Below are 21,546 nucleotides of genomic sequence, written 5' to 3' on the forward strand. Positions count from 1 at the left end.
TTAAAGGCCCAATTTCCCAACACTTAAAGCAATTCTCGGCACGGCTGACTGGGCACATGTGTTTCCGGTTGGATGGCTGTGGCAGGATGGACTTGCCCCACCACAGTAGCGTTACAAGAACTGGAATTGTTCAAGGCCATCCCACCGGATGTCCCAAATGCCACGATTTCACAAACAGGAAGTTACTGTGGTCAAAAAACATCCTCCTTAAATGGAGCTGTGACAGCAGCAACAAAACATGTTTAAAAACCCAATGGAAGACGGGGGACGTGTGATGAGGTGCCTACCCCACCGGTGCTGAAAAGGCTGACGTGGGCCTGAGAGGCCAGTTAACCCACCTGGGTACACTAGGAGGATGGGCCATGGTCAGGTAGTGAGGAACCCAGCTGGGGGGCTGAGGGTAGGGGTAGACACAGAGGGCGTTTGCAGTGCAAGCTCCTCAGTCCCTCACCGGGGAGCAAGGAGTGAGGAGACCTGGGGGAACAGCCAGGCCCTTGCAGGGCGAGGAGGAAGTGCAGGGAGGTGGCAGCAGGGAGTCTGGTGGGGTGACCCATGACTGCCTGGCCTAGGTTCCTGGACTGGAGCCCAGTGTAGGGGGCAGGCCTGGGTTCCTCCGCTAGCCACAGGGAAGGGGGCGTGAAGGTTCCTGAGAACGGGGGTAGATGACTCGAAGCCCCGGGAAAAGGGTCTATGGACCGTATGGTCCATCAGGCCCAGAATGGAGGGCCACAGACTGGGCGGAGGGAGCGTGTATTTGTTTCTGTGGGACTTTGTTACCCCAGAAGAGGTGAGGCTAAATGTGACCGAGCCGGAGGGCTGAGTCATGGGAAGAAAGAGACCACCGCAGGGCCACAGTAGTTGTCAACAGGGGGTGTGAGAAGCAGCGAGCCAGCCACTCTCTGCCCAGTTGTGAAGGGGGCACCAGTGGTGAGTAAACCCCTCTACATTCAAACTAACATGTAAACTTTCAGATCAATAGGTTACACACCAGGCTCTCAAAGAAACTGGCCAAGGAGCTCTCGGAACCACCAAGGCTAATGTATAACAAGTCTTGGAAAACGCCAGTTCCAAAGGACTGGAGGCCTCCTGGTGTAGTTCCAATATTTAAAAGGGGTAAAAGGAACTCCCCAGGGAACTACAGACCTGTTCACCTCATGTCGATCCTGGGCAGAATAATGGAATGGTTCATTTGGAACTCTACTTCTTTTTCGATAGAGGCTAAAAATATAATGGATGCCAGTCAGTCGGCAAGGTTTCATGGAAGGTAGGGCTTGTCAAGCCTAGTTTACAGGATTACAGGTCAAGTTGCTAAAGGCACAGTGTGATAAAGATGTCACGGAGTCCCTGGGCGATGCTCTGGAACTGCTCCCCACAAAGCCAGGCAGGACTTTGGGGAGCCTCCTCTCCCTTGGAGCAGACTGTCTCCAGGGCAAGAAGCTCACACTGCTTCACCTCCTGGGTCTCTCCTTGGAGCATTCAGCATCCTCTGTCCCTCTATGCACTTCCCACAGCGAGCCCGCCCCAGTGGGGTCCTGAGGAAGCCACAGGGTCCTGCCTCCCCACTTCACAGTCAGACGTGACTCTCAGGCAGCCAGTAAAACAGAGATTTAGTAGACGACAGGAACAAGGTCTAAAACAGAGCTGGTAAATACAGCAAACGGGACCCTTCAGCCGGGTCGATTCTGAGGTGGCAGTGAACCAGACCCCCACGTCTGCACTTCGATCCTCGTCCCCAGCCAGCTCTAGACTGAAAACTCCTCCAGCCCCTCCTCTCTGCTCAGTTCCTTTCCCAGGCCAGGAGGTCACCCGATCTCTTTGTTCTCCAACACCTTCAGTTGGCACCTTTGCAGAGGAGGGGCCCTAGCCATTAGTTGCCAGGAGTCAGAGACTCAGCCAGAAACTGAGGCCCTCCCACATTATTTAGAGAAAACATTAAGAATAGCCCCACTTCACCACAAAAAGTACAGAGTACTTGGATTTCTCCATGGCATTTGCCTTAGTACCACATGATATTTTGATTTAAAAACTTGCAGTATAGGAGTAAGCAGGGTCCAAAGGAGCTCTCCCCCGGACAGCTAGCTGGGGAGGAGAAAGGCTTCAGGACCAGACTGTATTTACTTGAACACTCCCACTCTGCGTCGGTATCCAGCAGACAGAGCCATGTTGCCCAAAGTGATCAACATTGACTGGTGTTGGGATACAAATCACTTCACTCCTGAATACTGGGGGAATGAAACATTGTTATCCACGTTACCTTTGTTGTATGAATAAAGGGCAGCCAAACTGTCCTGAGCCTGTCCTGATTGAGGGGGTTGCCCTGAACTGAAAGGAGCTTGGCTGCTGGTGGGTATAGAGCACCCACTAATTTTTCCCCATGGGTGCTCTGCGGCTGGCGCACCCGTGGAGTCAGCGCCTATGGACATGAGACTTTGTCTTGGGAAGCAGGACTTTGTGTGGCCTCAACATGAGCCGTGAGTGCAAGCCTGTGGCAAAAAGGGCTAATGTGCTCCATGGATGTATAAAAAAGGACTTTCCAGTAGAAATAGGGAAGTGATCTTGCCTCTGTACACAGCCTGGTCCGGCTGATGCTAGAATACTGTGTCCAGTCCTGGTGTCCGCACCTCAAGAAGGATGTGGCAATACCAGAGAAGGTTCAGAGGAGAGCCACAAAAATGATTCAGAGGATGGAAAACAAGATGTATGATGTGAGGTTTGAGGAGCCCAATCTAATCCGCTTATCAAAGACAAGGTTGAGAGGTGACATCATCTAGGTTCTGACACATGGAAAAGAGCTGACACCTAGGCACTTTCCAGGCTAGCAGACAAAGCCATAACAACATCCAGTGGCTGGAAGTTAGAGCTGGACAAATTCAACCCTGAAATAAAATGCTGTTTCCTAGCTGTGAGGGTAATTAAGCACTAGGACAGATCACTGTGGGAGGTGGTGGTGTGTCCATGGCTTGGCGTCATTGAACTATCATTTTCCATCAAAATAAATTTGAATGTGTGATGGAGTAGGGACTGTCGGTGTGGGGGATGGGAGAGCCAGGGATGTCTTTAGGTGAGGGACAGGATCTTTAAGCCTGTAACCTGAGCCAGGTAGAGGGGAGGGGGTTAGCACCTTGGACGGGGAAGCTGGACAAAAGGAATCGGCCGGCGGGAGGAGGGGCAGTTCAGTTTGGGTTTGGGGCTGTGGGGTGGAATTTAGAGTATTCTAAACTGGGATCCAAGCACCCTGAAAGCCCAGAAGGACTCGATTGAGGGGTACTGACTGTGCCTACAGGCTCTGCTGTAACCTGCATTCCGGTTGTTCAATAAACCTGCTGTTTTACTGGCTGGCCAAGAGTCACTGTGGTTCCCAGGAAAAGGGGTGCAGGGCCGGACTCCCCAACACTCCGTGACAACTGGTGGTAGCGGTGGGATATACTGCACCCTGTGGACGGTGCTTCCTGCAGTAAGTGACTGAGGAGCAGTAAAACGAAGGGACGATTTTAGGGGTGATTAATCCCTGGGAGTCTGTGTCCAGTGAGAAGGACTTTGCAGTAACAGGGTCCCCCAGGGGATTGCAGCGAGCGGTCCCAGGGGCGGAGGAGTCTGCAGCTTGACCCTGGCAGAGAGGTGGTGACCTCAAGAAGGGCTGGTGCACTAGGGGTCCCCCTGGAAACCGTGGGGAGCGGCAAGCACCCTGACCTGTGAGTGGCCAGCAGGAAGATGTATGCCAAGCGGCGCAAGTGTGACCTGGTGGAGCTGTGCAAGCAGAGGGGGCTGCGCCCGGGGAGGCTCACCAAGGACCAGCTGATTGCCCAGCTGGAGCAGGGAGATCGCTTGAATGAACGGAGCCCTGTCTCTGAGGGAAGCAGCCGGGCAGATGCAGCGCAGGCACCAGTGTCTGTCCCCGCTGGGAGTGGTCAGCCAGTGGCTGAGGGCTTCCCAAGACCCCCCCTTCCTAGGCGTAGGGGAAGGGCGGGGAGGAGCCCAGTGTATACCGAGGGCACCGTGACCCCCCCGGCCAGCAGGGGATCCTCCCGGCGGCGCTCGGCATCCGTGGAGAGGATGCGGCTGGAATATGAGAGGAAGCTGAGACGGGAGGAGCTTCAGTTAAGGAGGCAAGAGCTGGAGGAAAAGGAGAAACACCGTAAACATGAGCGGGAGGAGAAGGAGAAACAGCGTAAACATGAGCTGGACCTGGCCCGGCTGGCGAGCAGTGGGGCCCCGGCTGCAGTGAGTGAGGGGGGACCCAAGCCTACAAAGAACTTTGATAAGCACTTGCTGCCCCGGCGTAAGGAGGGGGAGGACATAGATACCTTCCTGACGGCCTTTGAGAATGCCTGCGAGCTGCACAGGGTTGACCCTGCAGACAGGATGGCAGTTCTCACCCCCTTACTGGACTCCACAGCCGTGGAGGTGTACAGCCGACTGAAAGGGGCGGAGGCAGGGGACTACGAACTGTTCAAACAGGCCCTGCTCCGCGAGTTTGGGCTGACTCCTGAGATGTACCGGAAAAAGTTCCGGAGCCAGCGTAAAACCCATGAGGTCACATACCTACAACTGGTCAACCGGGCGCAGGGGTATGCCCGCAAGTGGACAGCTGGGGCCCAAACTAAAGAGGACCTGCTTGACCTATTCATACTGGAGCACCTGTACGAGCAGTGCTCGTCCGACTTGAGGCTGTGGTTGATGGACCAGAAGCCGGAGAACCCGCAGCATGCAGGCCAGCTGGCCGACCAATTTGTGGACAGTCGGGCAGGGGATGGCAGGGAGGAGTCTCGAAGGAGCAAGCCTGCCTCAACGCAGAGAGAGAGTCATCATGGGACCTCCCAGCGGGGGCCTATGGAGAATCCCCCCAAAAGGGGAACATCCAACGTCAGGTCCCTCCGACCCATTCAAGGGGACCCACGAGATATGGGTTGCTATCACTGTGGCCAACGAGGCAACCTACGGGTCCAGTGCCCCAAGCTCAGGGACAGACCAAGCAGACCCAACCTGCAGAGGGTTGACTGGGTAAAAACTCAGTCGGAGGAGGGACTACATTCCCAGGAAAGGGGGGCTGACAGCGTATAACCTGTGAAGGAGGGAGGAGGTCCCCAGGTCAGCTCCTTTGGGGGGCTGGATGCTCCAGGCTCCGGGTTTTTGGTTTACTGGGTGGGTGCGGGGCGGCCCCTCCGGAAAGAGTGCATTGTTTCCCTGGAGGTAGATGGGAGAGAGGTCACTGGGTACTGGGACACGGGCGCAGAGGTGACGCTGGCCCAGCCCGAGGTGGTGGTCTCAGAGCGGATGGTGCCCGACACCTACCTGACCCTGATGGGCGTGGGCAGGACCCCATTCAAGGTGCCCATGGCGAGGGTACACCTGAAGTGGGGGGCCAAGGAGGGCCCCAAGGATGTGGGGGTACACCCACATTTGCCCACAGATGTGTTAATGGGAGGGGACCTCGAGGACTGGCCTAGTAACACCCAGAGTGCCCTGGTCGTGACTTGTAGTCAGAGTCGGCAAAGGGCACTGCACCCCGACAACGGGGAAGGTACTCGACCCGAGGTGCAGGACCCTAACCCAGGCAGCGGGGAACGCCCAGGGACATGGCTCAGAGAGGCTGCGGCCTCAGACCCAGCCAGCAAGAGAGAGCAGATCCCCATCCCTGTCCCAGTTCTAGGCCGAGTTCCAGGCTGAGTTGCAGAAAGATCCCTCCTTGCAGAAGCCCAGGGACCGGGCTGACCTCCGTGTGGTACAGACCATGAGGAGAGGTTGCAAGGAGAGGTTCCTGTGGGAGAAGGGGTTCCTGTACTGAGAATGGGCTCCCCCAGGGGAAGTAGAGTCATGGGGGATCAGGAGGCAGCTGGTGGTTCCCCAGAAGTTTCGCCACAAGCTGCTGTACCTGACCCATGACATCCCTCTCGCAGGGCACCAGGGAATCCGGCGCACCAGGCAGAGGCTGCTACAGAACTTTTACTGGCCTGGGGTCTTTACCCAGGTCCGACAGTACTGCCAATCCTGTGACCCCTGCCAGAGGGTGGGGAAGGCCCGGGACAAGGGGAAAGCGGCTTTGAGGCCTTTACCCATCATAGAAGAACCTTTCCAGAAGGTGCCATGGACATAGTGGGACCCCTCAGCAAGATGACCCGGTCAGGGAAGAAATACATCCTGGTAGTGGTGGATTTTGCCACTCGCTACCCCAAGGCGGTGGCCTTGTCCTCTATCGAAGCAGACACCGTGGCAGATGCGCTGCTGACAATTTTCAGCCGGGTGGGGTTCCCCAAGGAAGTCTTAATGGACCAGGGGTCCAACTTCATGTCGGCCCTGCTCCGGTGCTTGTGGAAAAATGTGGGGTCCGGCATAACTGGGCCTCAGCGTATCACCCCCAGTCCAACGGGCTGGTGGAAAGGTTCAACGGGACACTGAAGATGATGCTAAAAACATTTATGAACCAGCACCCGCAGGACTGGGACAAGTACTTACCTCACTTGCTGTTTGCGTACAAGGAGGTACCCCAGGAATCTACTGGGTTTTCGCCTTTCAAACTGTTGTATGGAAGGCGGGTAAGGGGGCCCCTAGACCTGATGAGGGACGAATGGGAGAGGAAGGTCACTCCCGAGGGAGAATCAGTGGTGGAGTATGTCCTGACCTTCCGGAAAAGACTGGCCGAGCTCATGGGCCTGGCCAGGGAGAATCTGGCCCGAGCCCAGAGGAAGCAGAAGGTCTGGTATGACCACACGGCACTGGCCCGTGCCTTCGCCACCGGGGATCAGGTGATGGTTCTCATCCCCGTGAGGAGAAACAAACTCCAGGCCGCCTGGGAAGGGCCCTTCAAGGTTATCAAGCAACTGAATGAGGTAAACTATGTGGTGGAGCTGTCAAACCGGGCACATCACCGTCGGGTGTACCATGTGAATATGATGAAACCATACTATGACAGGGGGAATGTGGTGTTGGCCGTGTGTGGACATTGGGAGGGGCAGGGAGATGACCCCTTAGTGGATCTATTCCCTGGGACAAAAGCTGGTTCCCCCTTGGAGGCAATTCCCCTCTCTGATCAGCTGACCCCGGGCCAGCACGCTGAGATCACAGGGGTGCTGCATCTGTACCGACAGCTGTTTTCCAACCAGCCTGGACGCACTAATTTGACTGTCCACCGGGTGGAGACCGGGTCACATCCCCTATAAGATGCTCCCCTTTTCGGGTCACTGGGAAAACTGCCCAGGACCTAGAAAGAGAGGTCAGGGACATGCTGGCTTTGGGGGTGATCCAGCCGTCTTCCAGCCCTTGGGCCTCGCCAGTGGTGCTGGTCCCCAAGAAGGATGGGTCAATCCGGTTCTGTGTGGACTATCGAAAGCTCAATGCCATCACCGTATCTGATGCCTACCCCATGCCCAGGCCTGATGAACTCCTAGACAAGCTGGGAGGTGCTCGGTACCTCACCACCATGGATCTTACCAAAGGCTACTGGCAAGTGCCGCTGGACGCAGATGCCAGGCTGAAATCGGCCTTTATCACCCCTCTGGGGCTCTATGAGTTTCTGACCCTGCCCTTCGGCCTCAAGGGAGCGCCGGCCACCTTCCAGCGCCTGGTGGATCAGCTACTGAGGGGGATGGAGAGTTTTGCCGTGGCGTATATTGACGACATCTGCGTCTTCAGCCAGACCTGGGAGGACCACGTGTCCCAGGTTAAACAAGTCCTGGACCGACTCCGAAAGGCTGGGTTAACAGTAAAGGCTGAGAAGTGCAAGGTGGGGATGGCTGAAGTATCTTACCTGAGCCATCGGGTGGGGAGCGGCTGCCTAAAGCCGGAACTAGCCAAGGTGGAGGTGATCAGAGACTGGCCCACTCCCCAAACCAAAAAGCAGGTCCAGGCCTTTATTGGGATGGCGGGCTACTATCGAAGGTTCATGCCCCATTTTAGCGCCATAGCCGGTCCCATCACTGAGCTGTGCAAAAAGGGGAAGCCAGACAAGGTGATCTGGACTGAGCAGTGCCAGCAGGCTCTCCGGGCGCTGAAGGAGGCTCTGGTTAGTGGCCTAGTTCTGGCAAACCCAGATTTTTGACAAGCCCTTTATGGTGTTCACCGACGCCTCAGACATGGGACTGGGGGCGGTGTTAATGCAGGAGGATGAAAAGGGGGAGAGACACCCCATCGTGTACCTGAGTAAGAAGCTGCTACCCCGGGAACAAAGCTATGCGGCCATCGAGAAGGAATGCCTGGCCATGGTGTGGGCCCTTAAGAAGCTAGAGCCATATCTCTTTGGGCGACACTTCACCGTGTACACCGACCACTCTCCCCTGACCTGGCTGCACCAGATGAAAGGAGCCAACGCCAAGCTCCTGAGGTGGAGCCTGCTCCTGCCGGACTATGACATGGACGTGGTCCATGTGAAGGGAAGTGCCAACCTGATAGCGGACACAGTTGTCACGGAGTGGGGGAGTCCGGCCCTGCACCCCTCTTCCTGGGAACCACAGTGACTCTCAGCCAGCCAGTAAAACAGAATGTTTATTGGACAACCGGAATGCAGGTTACAGCAGAGCTTGCAGGCACAGTCAGAACCCCTCCATCGAGTCCTTCTGGGCTTTCAGGGTACTTGGATCCCAGCTTAGGATACCCTGAATTCCGCCCCACAGCCCCAAACCCAAACTGAACTGCCCCTCCAATATATGGGGGTTAGCATGAAAACCTCCAAGCTTAGCTACCAGCTTGGACCTGGTACTTGCTGCCGATTCCTTTTGTCCAGCTTCCCCGGCCAAGGTGCTAACCTCCTCCCCCCTACCTGGCTCAAGTTACAGGCTTAAAGATCCTGTCCCTCACCTAAAGACATCCCCAGCTCTCCCATCCCCCACACCGACAGTCCCTACTCCATCACAGAATGGAAAAATTTTGATCACACCCCCACAGATATTCAGGACTATTTAGAAAAGCTGGATGAGCAGAAATCCATGGGGCCGGATGCGCTGCATTCGAGGGTGCTAAAGGAGTTGTGGGATGTGATTGCAGAGCCATTGGCCATTATCTTGGAAAACTCCGGGCCATCAGGGGAGGTCCCACATGACTGGAAAAAGGCTAATGTAGTGCCCATTTTTAAAAAAGGGAAGAAAGAGGATCCAGGGGACTACAGGTCAGTCAGCCTCACCTCAGTCCCTGGAAAAAATCATAGAGCAGGCCCTCACGGAATCAATTCTGAAGCAGTTAGAGGAGAGGAAAGTGATCAGGAACAGTCAGCATGGATTCACCAAGGGCAAGTCATGCCTGACTAACCTAATTGTTTTCTATGAGGACATAACTGGGTCTGTGGATGAGGGGAAAGCAGTGGACATGTTATTCAATGGGTAGTGATCAATGGCTTCTTATTTAGTTGGCAGCCAGTTTCAAGCAGGGTGCCCCAAGGGTCGGCCCTGGGGCCGGTTTTGTTAAATATCTTCATTAATGATCTGGAGGATGGCGTGGACTGCACCCTCAGAAATTCTGCAGATGACACTAAACTGGGAGGAGTGGTAGATACACTGGAGGGTAGGGATAGGATACAGAGGAACCTAGAAAAATTAGAGGATTGGGCCAAAAGAAACCTGATGATGTTCAACGAGGACAAGTGCAGAGTCCTGCACTTAGGACGGAAGAATCCCATGTACTGCTACAGACTAGGGACCGAGTGGCTAGGCAGCAGCTCTGCAGAAAAGGACCTAGGGGTTACAGTGGACAAGAAACAGGATATGAGTCGCCAGGGTGCCCTTGTTGCCAAGAAGGCTGACGGCATTTTGGGCTGTATAAGTAGGGGCATTGCCAGCAGATTGAGGGACGTGATCGTTCCCCTCTATTCGGCATTGGTGAGGTCTCATCTGGAGTACTGTGTCCAGTTTTGGGAACCACATTACAAGAAGGATGTGGAAAATTGGAAAGAGTCCAGTGGAGGGCAACAAGAATAATTAGGGGGCTGGAGCACATGACTTATGAGGAGAGGCTGAGGGAACTGAAAAAAGCAAGAGTCCTGTGTCATCTTATAGACTAACAGACGTATTGGAGCATGAGCTTTTGTGGGTGAATACCCACTTTGTCAGACATGTGCCAGGGAACTGGGCTTGTTTAGTCTGCCGAAAAGAAGAGTGAGGCGGGATTTGATAGCAGCCCTCAACTACCTGAAGGGGGGTTCCAAAGAGGATGGAGCTTGGCTGTTCTCAGCGGTGACAGATGACAGAACAAGGAGCAATGGTCTCAAGTTGCAATGGGGGAGGTCTAGGTTGGATATTAGGAAACACTATTTCCCTAGGAGGGTGGTGAAGCACTGGAATGGGCTCCCTAGGGAGGTGGTGGAATCTCCTTAAAGGTTTTTAAGGCCCAGTTTGACAAAGCCCTGGCTGGGATGATTTAGTTAGGGTTGGTCCTGCTTTGAGCAGGGGCTTGGACTAGATACCTCCTGAGGTCCCCCCCCTTACAATCCTGATATTCTATGATTCTAAATTGAGGTCAGATTGCTTTCTAGAAGATATGTTTTAGTGCATCTTCGTGTAGCAGCGCTCTGGGCTGTGTGTAATGGATGTCAGGCTAGATGAGCATCATGGTCCCTTCTGCTCTATGAATAAATTACTGGTTGGGCATGTCCTCTGTGTGCCCACACTGAATGTGATCAGGTCATGATCACTGGTCTCTAGACAACCATCAGCTTCTAGTCTAGTGATGAATTCAGCTGTATCCATCAGAATGAGACCAAAATAGCTACCTCGTGCTGGGGGTAAGAACATCAGAATGGCCACACTGGGTCAGACCAAAGGTCCATCCAGCCCAGTATCCTATCTGCCAACAGCAGCCAGTGCCAGTGCCCCAGAGGGAATGAACAGAACAGAGAATCATCAAGTGACCCATCCCCTGTCACCTATTCCCAGCTTCTGGTGACAGAGGCTAGGGACACCATTCCTGTCCATCCTGGCTAACAGCCATTGATGGATCTATGCTCCATGAATTTATCTAGTTCCTTTTTGAACCCTGTTATAGTCTTGGCCTTCACAACATCCTCTGGCAAAGAGTTCCACGGGATGGCTGAGTGTTGTTTGAAAAAAAATACTTCCTTTTGTTTGTATTAAACCTGCTGCCTATTAAACACCCCAAGTTGTGTTACAATATTATCACTAATGTTTAGAAACTTAAATGAGGTTTAACTAGTGTCTGCAGGAGACCTCCCGCACTTCTCCCAGACTGAAATCCCCCATAACAGTTTTTCTTCCCATGTCACAGACAAGTGGTTAGTGAGTATCCCATTCTGTTCTCTGGTTTGGTTTGGGGTCTGTAACAGACCCACCAGTACACCCGCTGGGCTTTGTTAGCACGTTCAGCCATAGGCATGATCCTGCCCTTGTGAGTTAGCAGTACCTCTAGAATAGGTGATGCTGCCTGCGATGCAGAGTGCCCCCCAAACCTTCCTAAAGAGGCTGCAACCAGTGAGTATAACATCCCCGTCCTGTGACTCATCCCACTGCGCCTCGGTGACGACAATTATACCGAATTCTTCTCATCGGTGAGAATTTCCAGTTCCTCTGGCTTGTTACCCAGATTCTCAGTATTGGGTCAGAGACAATTGAGAAATGTCTCCTCCTCAAGTCCCTGGCAGCGCTGCTCAGTACGATCCTGACATCTGGATCTGTGTTTTACATTCATTTGTTCTGTGGTTTTCCCCTTGGCCTCCCAGTAAATCACCTCACTTACTCTTGGGCACTACGGGTAAAGAATTTCCTCAGAGGACTTGAAACTGCTTTAAACTCGTTATTTGGCAGCTTTCGAGCACATGGAGTTGCTCTAAATATTCCCCTCTGGCAAAGCGTCCACATAAGGAACTGCAGGCTGGTTGGTTCCATTACGGGGAAGCCACTAACCCTTCCAGCGCACTTTAGTCAGAGGCTTTAGCTACAGTTACTAACGTGTCTGTTTCTTTTGGATGGTGCCAGTGGTTAGCAAATGGAGCATCAATCTGAAGAAATAAATATTGTACTTACTTTTCAGAGGGAGAGCCATCAACCCACTTCCACTGTGATCTAGCATACCAGTCTCTCCTGAGTCCAATCCAATACTGCATACCAGTATGTTTCAGAAAATTCTAGGAAGAAAAGAGTTACGTAATGGCACCCCTGCATTCAAGTGACAGCTGTGAAGAAGTACAGCACTGCAGGGAAAGGATTAGCTGGTGGAGAAAAGGATGTTCCCATGAGCACCATCACATTGCTCCAGAAGTGGGGTTACCCAGCTAGCCAGGTGTGTGGCAGCTAACAGCATCCTCCCAGCGCACCCTGCTATTGGTTATCCATTATACTGGATCCCACTCACCCCAGCCCACCAGAAATGAGAGGCCCTGGGTACTTTCTCTGCCGGGACCTGCTAGGATAACTGGGCCCACGAGTTTCCCCGAAGTGGGAGCTCAGCCGTGACAAGTGAGTGACGGTTCCTAGGATGTCATGATACCCCTAGATCAACAAATGTGATGGTAAAAGGTGCAGAAAGGAGACAGCGATGGAATTAGTCCAAACAAAAAGGCCCCCTTATATACTTATTTTTCAGAGGTTTAGTCATCAACCCACTGCAGGCCCTACCAAATTCACGGGGCCATGAAAAATGTGCCACGGATCGTGAGATCTGGTGTTTTGTGAGTTTTTACCCTACGCTGCACAGATTTCACAGGGAAGACCAGAGTTTCTCAAACTAGGGGTCCTGACCCAAAAGGGAGTTGCGGGGAGGGTCACAAGGTTATTTTAGGGGAGTCACGGTATTGCCGCCCTTACTTCTGCGCTGCTCTCTTCAGAGCTGGGCAGCCGGAGAGTGGCAGCTGCTGACTGAGGGCCCAGCTCTGCACGCAGCAGCGCAGAAGTAAGGGTGGCAATACCATCCCAGGCCATCCTTCCTGCTGCACTGCTGCTGGCGGCAGCTCTGCCTTCGGAGCTGGGCTTCCAGCCAGCAGCCACTGCTCTCCAGCTGCCCAGTTCTGAAGGCAGCGCCACCGCCAGGAGCAGCGCAGAAATAAAGGTAGCCTGCCTGAGCCTTGCCGCACCGCCGGCTGGGAGCCGCCTGGGGTAAGTGCCTCCCGGCCGGAGCCTGAATCTCACATCCCCTCCTGCACCCCAACCGCCTGCCCCACATCAGAATCCCCCTCCTGCACCCAAACTCCTTCCAAGACCCTGCACCCCCTCCTGTACCCCAACCCCCTGCCGCAGGTCAGAATCCCCATCCTGCACCCAAACTCTCTCCAAGACCCTGCACCCCCTCCTGTACCCCAACCCCCTGCCGCAGGTCAGAATCCCCATCCTGCACCCAAACTCTCTCCAAGACCCTGCACTCCCTCCTGCACCCTAACCCCCTGCCCCAGGTCAGAATCCCCCTCCTGCACCCAAACTCCCTCCAAGACCCTGACCCCCCTTCTGCACCCCAACCCCCTGTCCCAGGTCAGAATCCCCCTCCTGCACCCAAACTTCCTCCAAGACCCCACACCCCAATCCCCTGCCCTGGCCCCCTCCTGCACCAAACTCTGTCCCAGGAAAAAGACTTGCATACAGGGTGTCACGGAGTGTGGGGGAGTCTGGTCCTGCACCCCTCTTCCTGGGACCCACAGTGACTCTCAGCCAGCCGGTAAAACAGAAGGTTTATTGGACAACAGGAATACAGGTTACAGCAGAGCTTGCAGGCACAGTCAGGACCCCTCAATCGAGTTCTTCTGGAGTTTCAGGGTGCTTGGGTCCAGCATAGGATCCCCTGAATTCCCCTCACCCAGCCCACAACCGAAACTGAACTGCCCCTCCTCCAGCCGGCCAAGGTGCTAACCTCCCTCCCCCTACCTGGCTCCGGTTACAGGCTTAAAGATCCTGTCCCTCACCTAAAGACATCCCTGGCTCTCCCATCCCCCACACAGACAGCCCCTACTCCATCACACAGGGGCTCCATCAAATCTAGTAGCCCTGGGCCCACAGGAGAGTTCATCCGGTCCATGGTATATGAAGAAAACGATGACTTAATTGGCATTGCAGCGACTTAGTGGGACAGCTCCCATGACTGGAGTACCAGCACCGAGGGCTACAGCTTGTTCCCGAAGGACAGGTATGGGGACAAAGGAGGAGGTGTTTGCTGTACGTCAGGAACGGGCACACTTGCGGCGAGGCGACGTGCGCGGCAGAACTGAGAGTCCCCGGGTGCGGATCACAAGGGAAAAGAACAGCAGGGAGGTTATGGATGGGGGTCGTCTGTTAGAGACACCACAGCAGGAAGAGGAAATGGACGAGTCATTCTACAAGCAGGTAACAGGATTAGCTAACACACATGAGCTAGTATGAGTGGGGGATTTTACCTTCCCTGATATCTGTTCAAAGACTCTTACAGCAACACAGAACACATCCTGCAAGTTCTTAGCATGTGCAGGGGACAGCTTTCTGACTCAGGAAGAGTTGAGCAAACAGCTCGGGGGTGTGACGAAGTGGGACTGTTCTTAATACTTCCTCTGAATACTGTGTGGGTGCCTCAGTTTCCCCTATGCATTTCTTAAGTCTCTAGGGGGTGAAATTGTTGCCAAGCAAAGGGCCAGTGTGCATAAATGGCTGGCACTCTGTCTCCTGGCAACTAGTGCCTGGGGCCCTTCCCCCCTGCAAGGGGATGCTAAAGGTGTGGGGGAACAAAGGAACTAGGTGACCTCCTGGCCCGGGAAAGGAACGGAGCAGAGGAGGAGGCAGTGATGAGCTCCCAAAATATTAACAACCGGTTCCCTCCTCCCACCCCACGAGGGGGTTGTCTCCCCCCGCCCCCTGGGACTCCTGCCGCATCCAACCTCCCACGTTCCTCGATACCCCACTCCCAGGACCCCTGCCCCATCCACCCCCCTTCCCTGTCCCCTAACTGCCCCCTGCCACCACATCCAACCCCTCTTCTTATTCCTGATGGCCTCCTGGGACCCCTGCCCCACCCAACCACCCCTTCTCTGTCCCGACTGCCCCTGGAACCCCTGCCCCTGACTGCCTCCCACCGCCCCATCCAACCCCTGGTCCTTCCTGACTGCCCCCCCAAGACCCTTGCCCCCATTCAATTTCCCTGTTCCCTGCCTTCTGACTGCCCAGACTCCCGACCCTAATCCACCCCCCGCTCTCTATCCAACACCCCCCTGCCTGGAGCTGTGCCACCAGGCCGGCCGGAGTCAGGGCCAGGGTCCGGCCTGGAGCTGTGCCGCCCGGCCGGAGTCGGGATCGGAGCTGGGGGCCGGCCCGGAGCCGCGCCACTCGACCGGGGTCAGGGTCGTGGCCACGGTCGGAGACGCGCGGTGCTTCAAGCCCTCCTCATGCCCCCTCGCCCCAGCTCACCTGCAGGAAGCTGCGGCTTCTCAGCCCTCCCAGGCTTCCCACGCTAACAGCTGATTGGCAGGAAGCCCGGGGGGGGGGAGCCTTCAGAGGAGGAGGCAGAGGCAGAGCTGGAGCCAGGTGAGCTGGGGCCGGGGGCAGGGCAGGCCAGGGAGCTGCTGGAGCTTTTGTTAAATTTAAAAGCCCTTTACAACCGGTTCTAAAAGTGTTTCTAAATTTAACCACCGGTTCCCACGAACCAGTGGGAACTGGCTCCAGCTCACCACTGGGAGGAGAGGTTGGGGGGGTTCAGTCTGGAGCTGGCTGGGGATGAGGAGTGAAGTGCAGACGTGGGGGTCTGGCTCACTGCCCCCCAGAATGGACCCGGCTGAGGGGTCCGGTTCTCTGTACCTACAAGCTCTGTTTTAGACCCTGTTCCTGTCATCGAATAAACCTCAGTTTTACTGGCTGGCTGAGAGTCACGTCTGACTGCAAAGTGGGGGTGGAGGACCCGGTGGCTTCCCCAGGACCCCGCTGGGGTGCACTCGCTGTGGGAAGCGCACGGAGGGGCAGAGGATGCTGAATGCTCCAAGGAGAGACCCAGGAGGTGAAGCCGTGTGAGCTTCTTGCCCTGCAGACAGTCTGCTCCAAGGGAGAGGAGGCCCCCCAAAGTCCTGACTGGCTTGGTGGGGAGCAGTTCCAGAGCATCGCCCGGGGACTCCGTGACAGGGGGTCGTCCATTTTGGATCTGGTGTTGACCAACAGGGATGAATCAGCTGTGAAGGTGAAGGTGGGCGGGAGCTTGGGAGGAAGTGACCATGATCTGATGGAATTCAAGAGCCTAAGGAAAGGAGAACACGAAACCAGCAAACTGGGCTTCAGAAAGGGGGATTTCTGCGGACTCAGAGAAACGGCAGGGACCCGTGGAAGGAAGAGAAGGAGTCGAAGGAGGCTGGCAGTTCCCAAAAGCTGTAATACTAGGGGCCATTCCCATGCAGAGGAGAGAGAAGAGAAGCCGCAGGAGGCCAACGTGGCTGCACAAGGAGATTTTTAGCTCTCTACAAACCCCATAGGGATGAATACAGGGACTGGAGGGTGGGGCACGGCACCAGGGGAGTACACAGGGGAATAGTGCGAGCACCAAGGGACAAAACCAGGAGAGCCAAGGCAAGGAACGCGGTACAGCTGGCAAGGACTGTTAGAGGGAGCAGGAAGGGGAGTTCTTCAAATCTGTCAGACAGGGGCAGTGTGGGGGCGCTGCTCAGCGGAGGAGGTAAGCTGGCCACGCTCCTCCAGCCCCGGGATCGTTGCCGTTACTCTGCTCTGAGCCCCCGCCTGTTTGCCAACACCTCCAACCCCCCTCACCCAGCATGGGGACCCCCCCTTTACGCAGTGTTCCGGCTGCGGTCACACCGGCCGTGCATGTACCGTACCGGCGTTGTCTCCGTGTCCCAGGATTTGGCAATGAGAAGTTGAGCAGATTTCTGTTCACACTCTTTTCTGCTTTCTTCCCAATTCGTCTTCTCCTTCGAGACGAACAAGCACTTTCCTCTGTACAACACCCAGTCTGCCGGGCAGCAGTCTGGAGGGAAGACGGGGTGAGAAGCTCAGACACTGTCCTGGGCCTGAGTGCAGCTAATGAGTTCATGCCCTGGGCTGTACAAAGAAGGCCTGGTCCCTCCCCAGGGGCTCCCACTCCCCCAGACTCATGGCTGCCCCAGGAGGCTCCGAGCTGTGGGTGTGTGTGTGTGAAGGGGGAGTTCTCGAGGGTTTGGGGCAGGCTGGGAGCTGAGTCCAGGGCTCAGATACAAGTGTAACTTTTCATGGGATTCCGGGGAGCCCCCAGCCTTCCCAGTGTGTCCTGCAGCCCCTGATTCGCCCTTCCAAAGGTGTGAAGCCTCCAGTACCGCAACCGTCAGCCCCAGCCGACTCTGCTGCAGCTCTGTGGGGAGCATTTCACCGGTGGGGTAAACGAGCCCCATCTCCCTGGCCTTTCGCTCTCCCCCGCCCCAGGGGTTCAACCACCGGGAGGACGTGGGCACTGCTCCGTTATAGCTCTGGCCGGAGGGCGGGGCAGGCAGCAGGCAGGACAGTGATGCACAGACAGACTGAGCCGTTTCCCTCATTCTGACAGAGCTCCTTGTGCAGTGTGAGCAGACAGCGACTCGCTGCCCTTGTCACCTGGCAGCCGCCTCCTCCCCGTGCCCTGCTCTGCCGTCTGGGAGGCCCCAGGCTGTCTGCGATGGCGCGTCATCCTCGGGGCTGGGATTCAGCCCTTGGTGAGGGTAAAGGGTCATGGCTGGAGAGTCGCCCAGCTCGCCTGCCAGGGAGCCGGGGCAGGACTGGCAGGGGCAGTGCCACCCCCAGGGAAGCTGATCTCATTTTTTAAGGCCTGGGTTAGTTTGTTTGCCTAGAGTGGGCGAAGCACCGAGAGCATCGCGGGCACGAAATGTGACTCAACCTGCCCTGTGTGTGAGCGTCTGCTGCAAAAAATCCCAAAGGCAAAGAGGTCCGATGTGCGCTGGTCCCCATGTTCTGAACACGTGGGAGAGAGGCCTGAAGTGAGGCCTGGCCTGGATCGTGGGGCTGCAGGTCGGGTCTGAGGAGCACCAGCAGATCGGGGCGGGGGGTAGGGAGAGCAGGGGGTGCAAGCGGAGCTCAGAGGTGGAGAAGCAGCACTCCCACTCCGAATTCAGCTAGTCCAGGTGTTAGCTCTTTTCCAGGCTGAATCGTGGGATCTCGGCTGACTAATGATCATGTTCATAGTTTGTATTTAGCCAGCACCTTTTCTCCAAGGCCCTAGCTTGGTTCTACACATAAACCGTTAGACCAGCCACATGTAGGCCTTGCTTCATGCACCCCTGAAATGCAGCCACCTCTGGGGTGGGATGCAGCATCTTTAACAGCTGAAACTGCTGGGGGATTTAGGGGAGCCAGTTGAAACTGGCCCAGGACAGCGAGTTCATGTCCCAACTCTTATTCCATGGAACCGGCCAGTGGCCCCCCCACCCGGGGTTTCCTGTCTTGTCTCCAGAACTGCCCCCCACAACACACACATACTCCCCTGCACCATGCAGACCTGGGGGCCAGCGCAGCTAGGGGAAGAGTTGCCCCTCCTGAATGACCAGAGCCGCTTGTTTTAGCTCAGCCCTGGCTCTGGGTGTCCCCCTCTCCCTCCCAGGGCTCAGCTGTCCCTGCCAGGCGGTGGGGTACAGCAAAGACTGCCACCCCAGGTGGAAAGGCAGTACCTGTCTGCTTGCAGGGGCAGATGCTGGACAAGGTGCTCTCCATTTTCTTCAACTTCTCTTTGATTTCTCTCTTCTCCTCCTGTACCCTCACCAACTCCTCCTTCGTTTCCTTTAACTCAGCCTCCCGCTGTCTCAGCTTCTGCTGGGTGCTGCTTTTCTCCAGCCGCATCTGCTCCAGCTCCTGCCTGGCCTGCCCCTGCTCCTGCCTCACCAGCTCCAGCTCCTTCCCGGCCTGCTCCAGGTCCCGCCTGGCCTGCCCCAGCTCTTCCCTAGCCTGCTCCAGCTCCTGCCTCACCAGCTCCAGCTCCTCCCTGGCCTGCCCCAGCTCCCGCCTGGCCTGCTCCAGCTCCCTCGCCATCTGCGCCAGGGTCGCGCCCTTGGTGCTGACTTGCTGGGAGAGGCGGCTGCTCTCTGCCTCGTGCGCTCGGGACGCCTGCTGCAGATGCTGGGAAACCTGCCAGTCTGCAGGGGACAGACAGCGTGAGCCTGGGCCGGGCGCAGGGACGCACGAGCTCCAGCACAGGCCAACGGGCACGTGTTAGCAGGTGCCAGCAGGGCAGGGCCGGGCCGGGAGGGCGACTCGAGAACTGGGCTCACGCATCCACCCCTGCAGGGCCCCAGGGGGACGGGGACCCTCCCGACCGTGGAGAACAGCCCTGTAATGCTGGGCCGGGGCTGTTCAAACTGCTGGGAGGCGAGTAGGTGCTGCAGCCAGCGGGCAGCCTCCGAAGTACAGGGCCCCACCCTTCCCCCCATGGCCCCTCCCCAGAGAGAATTCCCTAACAGGGCCCCCCATGGCTCCCTAGTGACAGCCCCCCGCGCCTGCCCCACGACAGGGTCCCCCACATCTCCCTGGTAACAAGCCCCTCCCACCTACCCCAGGACAGCCCCCCCACATTTCCCCGGTAACACAGCCCCCCCGCGCCTGCCCCAGGACAGGGTCCCCCACCTCTCCCCGGTAACAAGCCCCTCCCACCTACCCCAGGACAGCCCCCCCACATTTCCCCAGTAACAGGGCCCCCCTGCCTGCCCTGGGACAAGGCCCCCCACGTCTCCCCGGTAACAAGCCCCCGCACCTGCCCCAGAACAGCCCCCCCACACATTTCCTCGGTAATAGGGCCCCCGCTTGCCCCAGGACAGCCCCCCCCATGGCTCCCCAGCTGGATCCGTGTTGCTGCTGGGGAGGTTTCCTGAGCTGCAGCCTGAACTCTCCTTTGCTCGGGTTCAACTCCTCCGCCACCACGCCCTGAGCCCCCCTCACTCTCCCTGGGGTCCCCGGCCCCCCACATCACCACTCCCCACATGCAGCCCCTGCCCTCTCTCCCCTGGCCGGGCGTTTTGTTGGCGGGTGCCCACAGCCCGGGTCCCCTACTCACAGCGAACCCCCAGGCCGATGGTGGTGGCCAGGAGGAAGAGGCAGGTCCCCAGCAGGCCGAGGGGCAGGTACCGCGTGCTCCACCCGGGCTCTGCGGGAGAGAACCGGCTGCGTTAACGAGGGAGCCCTGGGCACCAGCTCCTGCCCCTCTGCCCCGAGAGGGCCACGGGCCTGGGAACTCAACCCCACGGCCAGCTCCCCCCTCAGGGTACCCAGGCAATGGGGCTCGGCCCCCCAGGAGGGCAGTGGGAGCCAGGGGAGAGCTCCCAGTGCCCTGGGGCCTGCAGGGACACAACCCAGGCTTAGGCTACCAGCTCCAGTTCCCCCCCAGTGCGTGGCTGGCAGCCGGGGAGGCGGGCGCCGGAACCCTGCCCCTGCCATGGGCCATGCGCTCAGGCTTTGCCCCGTGCTCCTGCCAGCCCAGCTGGGGCCTCCTCCCTCCCCCAGCCACGCTCCCCCACTCAGTGCCCTTCCCCACCAGGAAAGGGGACACCCCGCCCTGGGGCTGGGCCAGGCTCCTGGGGGCATGGCCAGCCCAGCTGCTGGAGTGCAGGGGAGCGCCCCTGGGCAGGTCTGGGCTAACCGCAGGCGCTGGGTCGTTCTGACCTGATCCCTGAGCCAGCCGGGCGTGGACCCCACAGACAGCAGAACCCCAGCAGCACCCCCAAGCCCATCCTCTGGCCCAGGCCAGGTATCACCCCCCGCCTGGGGCCTGGCCCAGCCTCCTGGGACCCGGGCCAGTTCGCTATAGCGCTTGCCCCTGCCCATGAGGTCTGTTCTCCCTCGCTCAGAGCCTGATGGGGGCCGTGTCGGAGGGGGCTGTGTGGGAGTCTGAGCCCCCGTGAGTGGCTCCCTGCCCCTCGTGTGGGCTCTCCCCACGCACGCCCCACCAGCCGCTGGATTTCCGCTCTGTGGCCAGGCCAGCCTGCTGCAGGCACTGGGCCTGGGGCCTGGCTGGCTACACTGGGCACTCACAGCTCCACTCAGAGCCGGGTGAGCGGCAGGGGAGACAGCTCCAGCCGAGCTCCCCAAAGGAGGCTCCAGCGAGCGTCGGCCGCAGCAGCTCCGTAGGGCTCCCCGCCCAGGGCTGTTACGCAGGGGCTCTGCAGCCAGTGGGGACACAGGACACAGCCCTTATGATCATATACGGCAATTCGCTACCAGGCCGCTCGTGTGCAGGTGTCTGCGGGTGTAGCTCTTGTACCTGTTATATGTGTTACCCTTCTGCCTGTCTAAGTGGGCAGCAACATGGGCTGGGTTCAGTATCCAGGGGTTACATTTGAATAACACAATGCAAAACCGGCTCGAGCCCCCACCCAGTGACCTGGGACAATTACATACTACCTCTCCCAGGTGCCTCTAGGAGGGAAAACTTCCTGTCTCGCAAGCACAGAGTCTGAGTGTAGCAAAAATCTTTTAATAAATAAATAAACAAACAATGCAGCATTATGTTGGGGAAACACTGCAAACAGGATTCATAACACAAACCATGAGCAAAAGACCCACCCCCCAAGTAAGTTGGGGAGTGTCCTCTTCCCCTCAGGGTCTTAAGTCCAGCAACCCAACCATCACCCCTCCCACAGCTTCTGTCCTTGGTCAATGCAGCCCCAGATTTCAGAAGTTCACCTGCAGGGTTCGCCTCCCAGCCCGGGGG

General features: G+C 57.1%; 1 protein-coding gene across 1 annotated transcript in view; it reads right to left on the reverse strand.

Annotated features, from left to right (window-relative positions):
* Positions 1 to 21,546, reverse strand: part of LOC115654061 (B-cell differentiation antigen CD72-like) — a 41,046-nt gene that overhangs the window by 15,858 nt on the left and 3,642 nt on the right. The window contains exons 4-7 of the mRNA XM_030567996.1: positions 19,894 to 19,983; positions 18,518 to 18,979; positions 16,703 to 16,851; positions 11,961 to 12,061 (exon numbers count right to left, since the gene is read on the reverse strand). Of these exons, the coding sequence (XP_030423856.1) occupies positions 11,961 to 12,061; positions 16,703 to 16,851; positions 18,518 to 18,979; positions 19,894 to 19,983 (802 nt within the window). The remainder of the gene's footprint in view (positions 1 to 11,960; positions 12,062 to 16,702; positions 16,852 to 18,517; positions 18,980 to 19,893; positions 19,984 to 21,546) is intronic.

This window comes from Gopherus evgoodei, chromosome 6 (genome assembly GCF_007399415.2).
Source record: "Gopherus evgoodei ecotype Sinaloan lineage chromosome 6, rGopEvg1_v1.p, whole genome shotgun sequence".
NCBI classification, from domain to species: domain Eukaryota; kingdom Metazoa; phylum Chordata; order Testudines; family Testudinidae; genus Gopherus; species Gopherus evgoodei.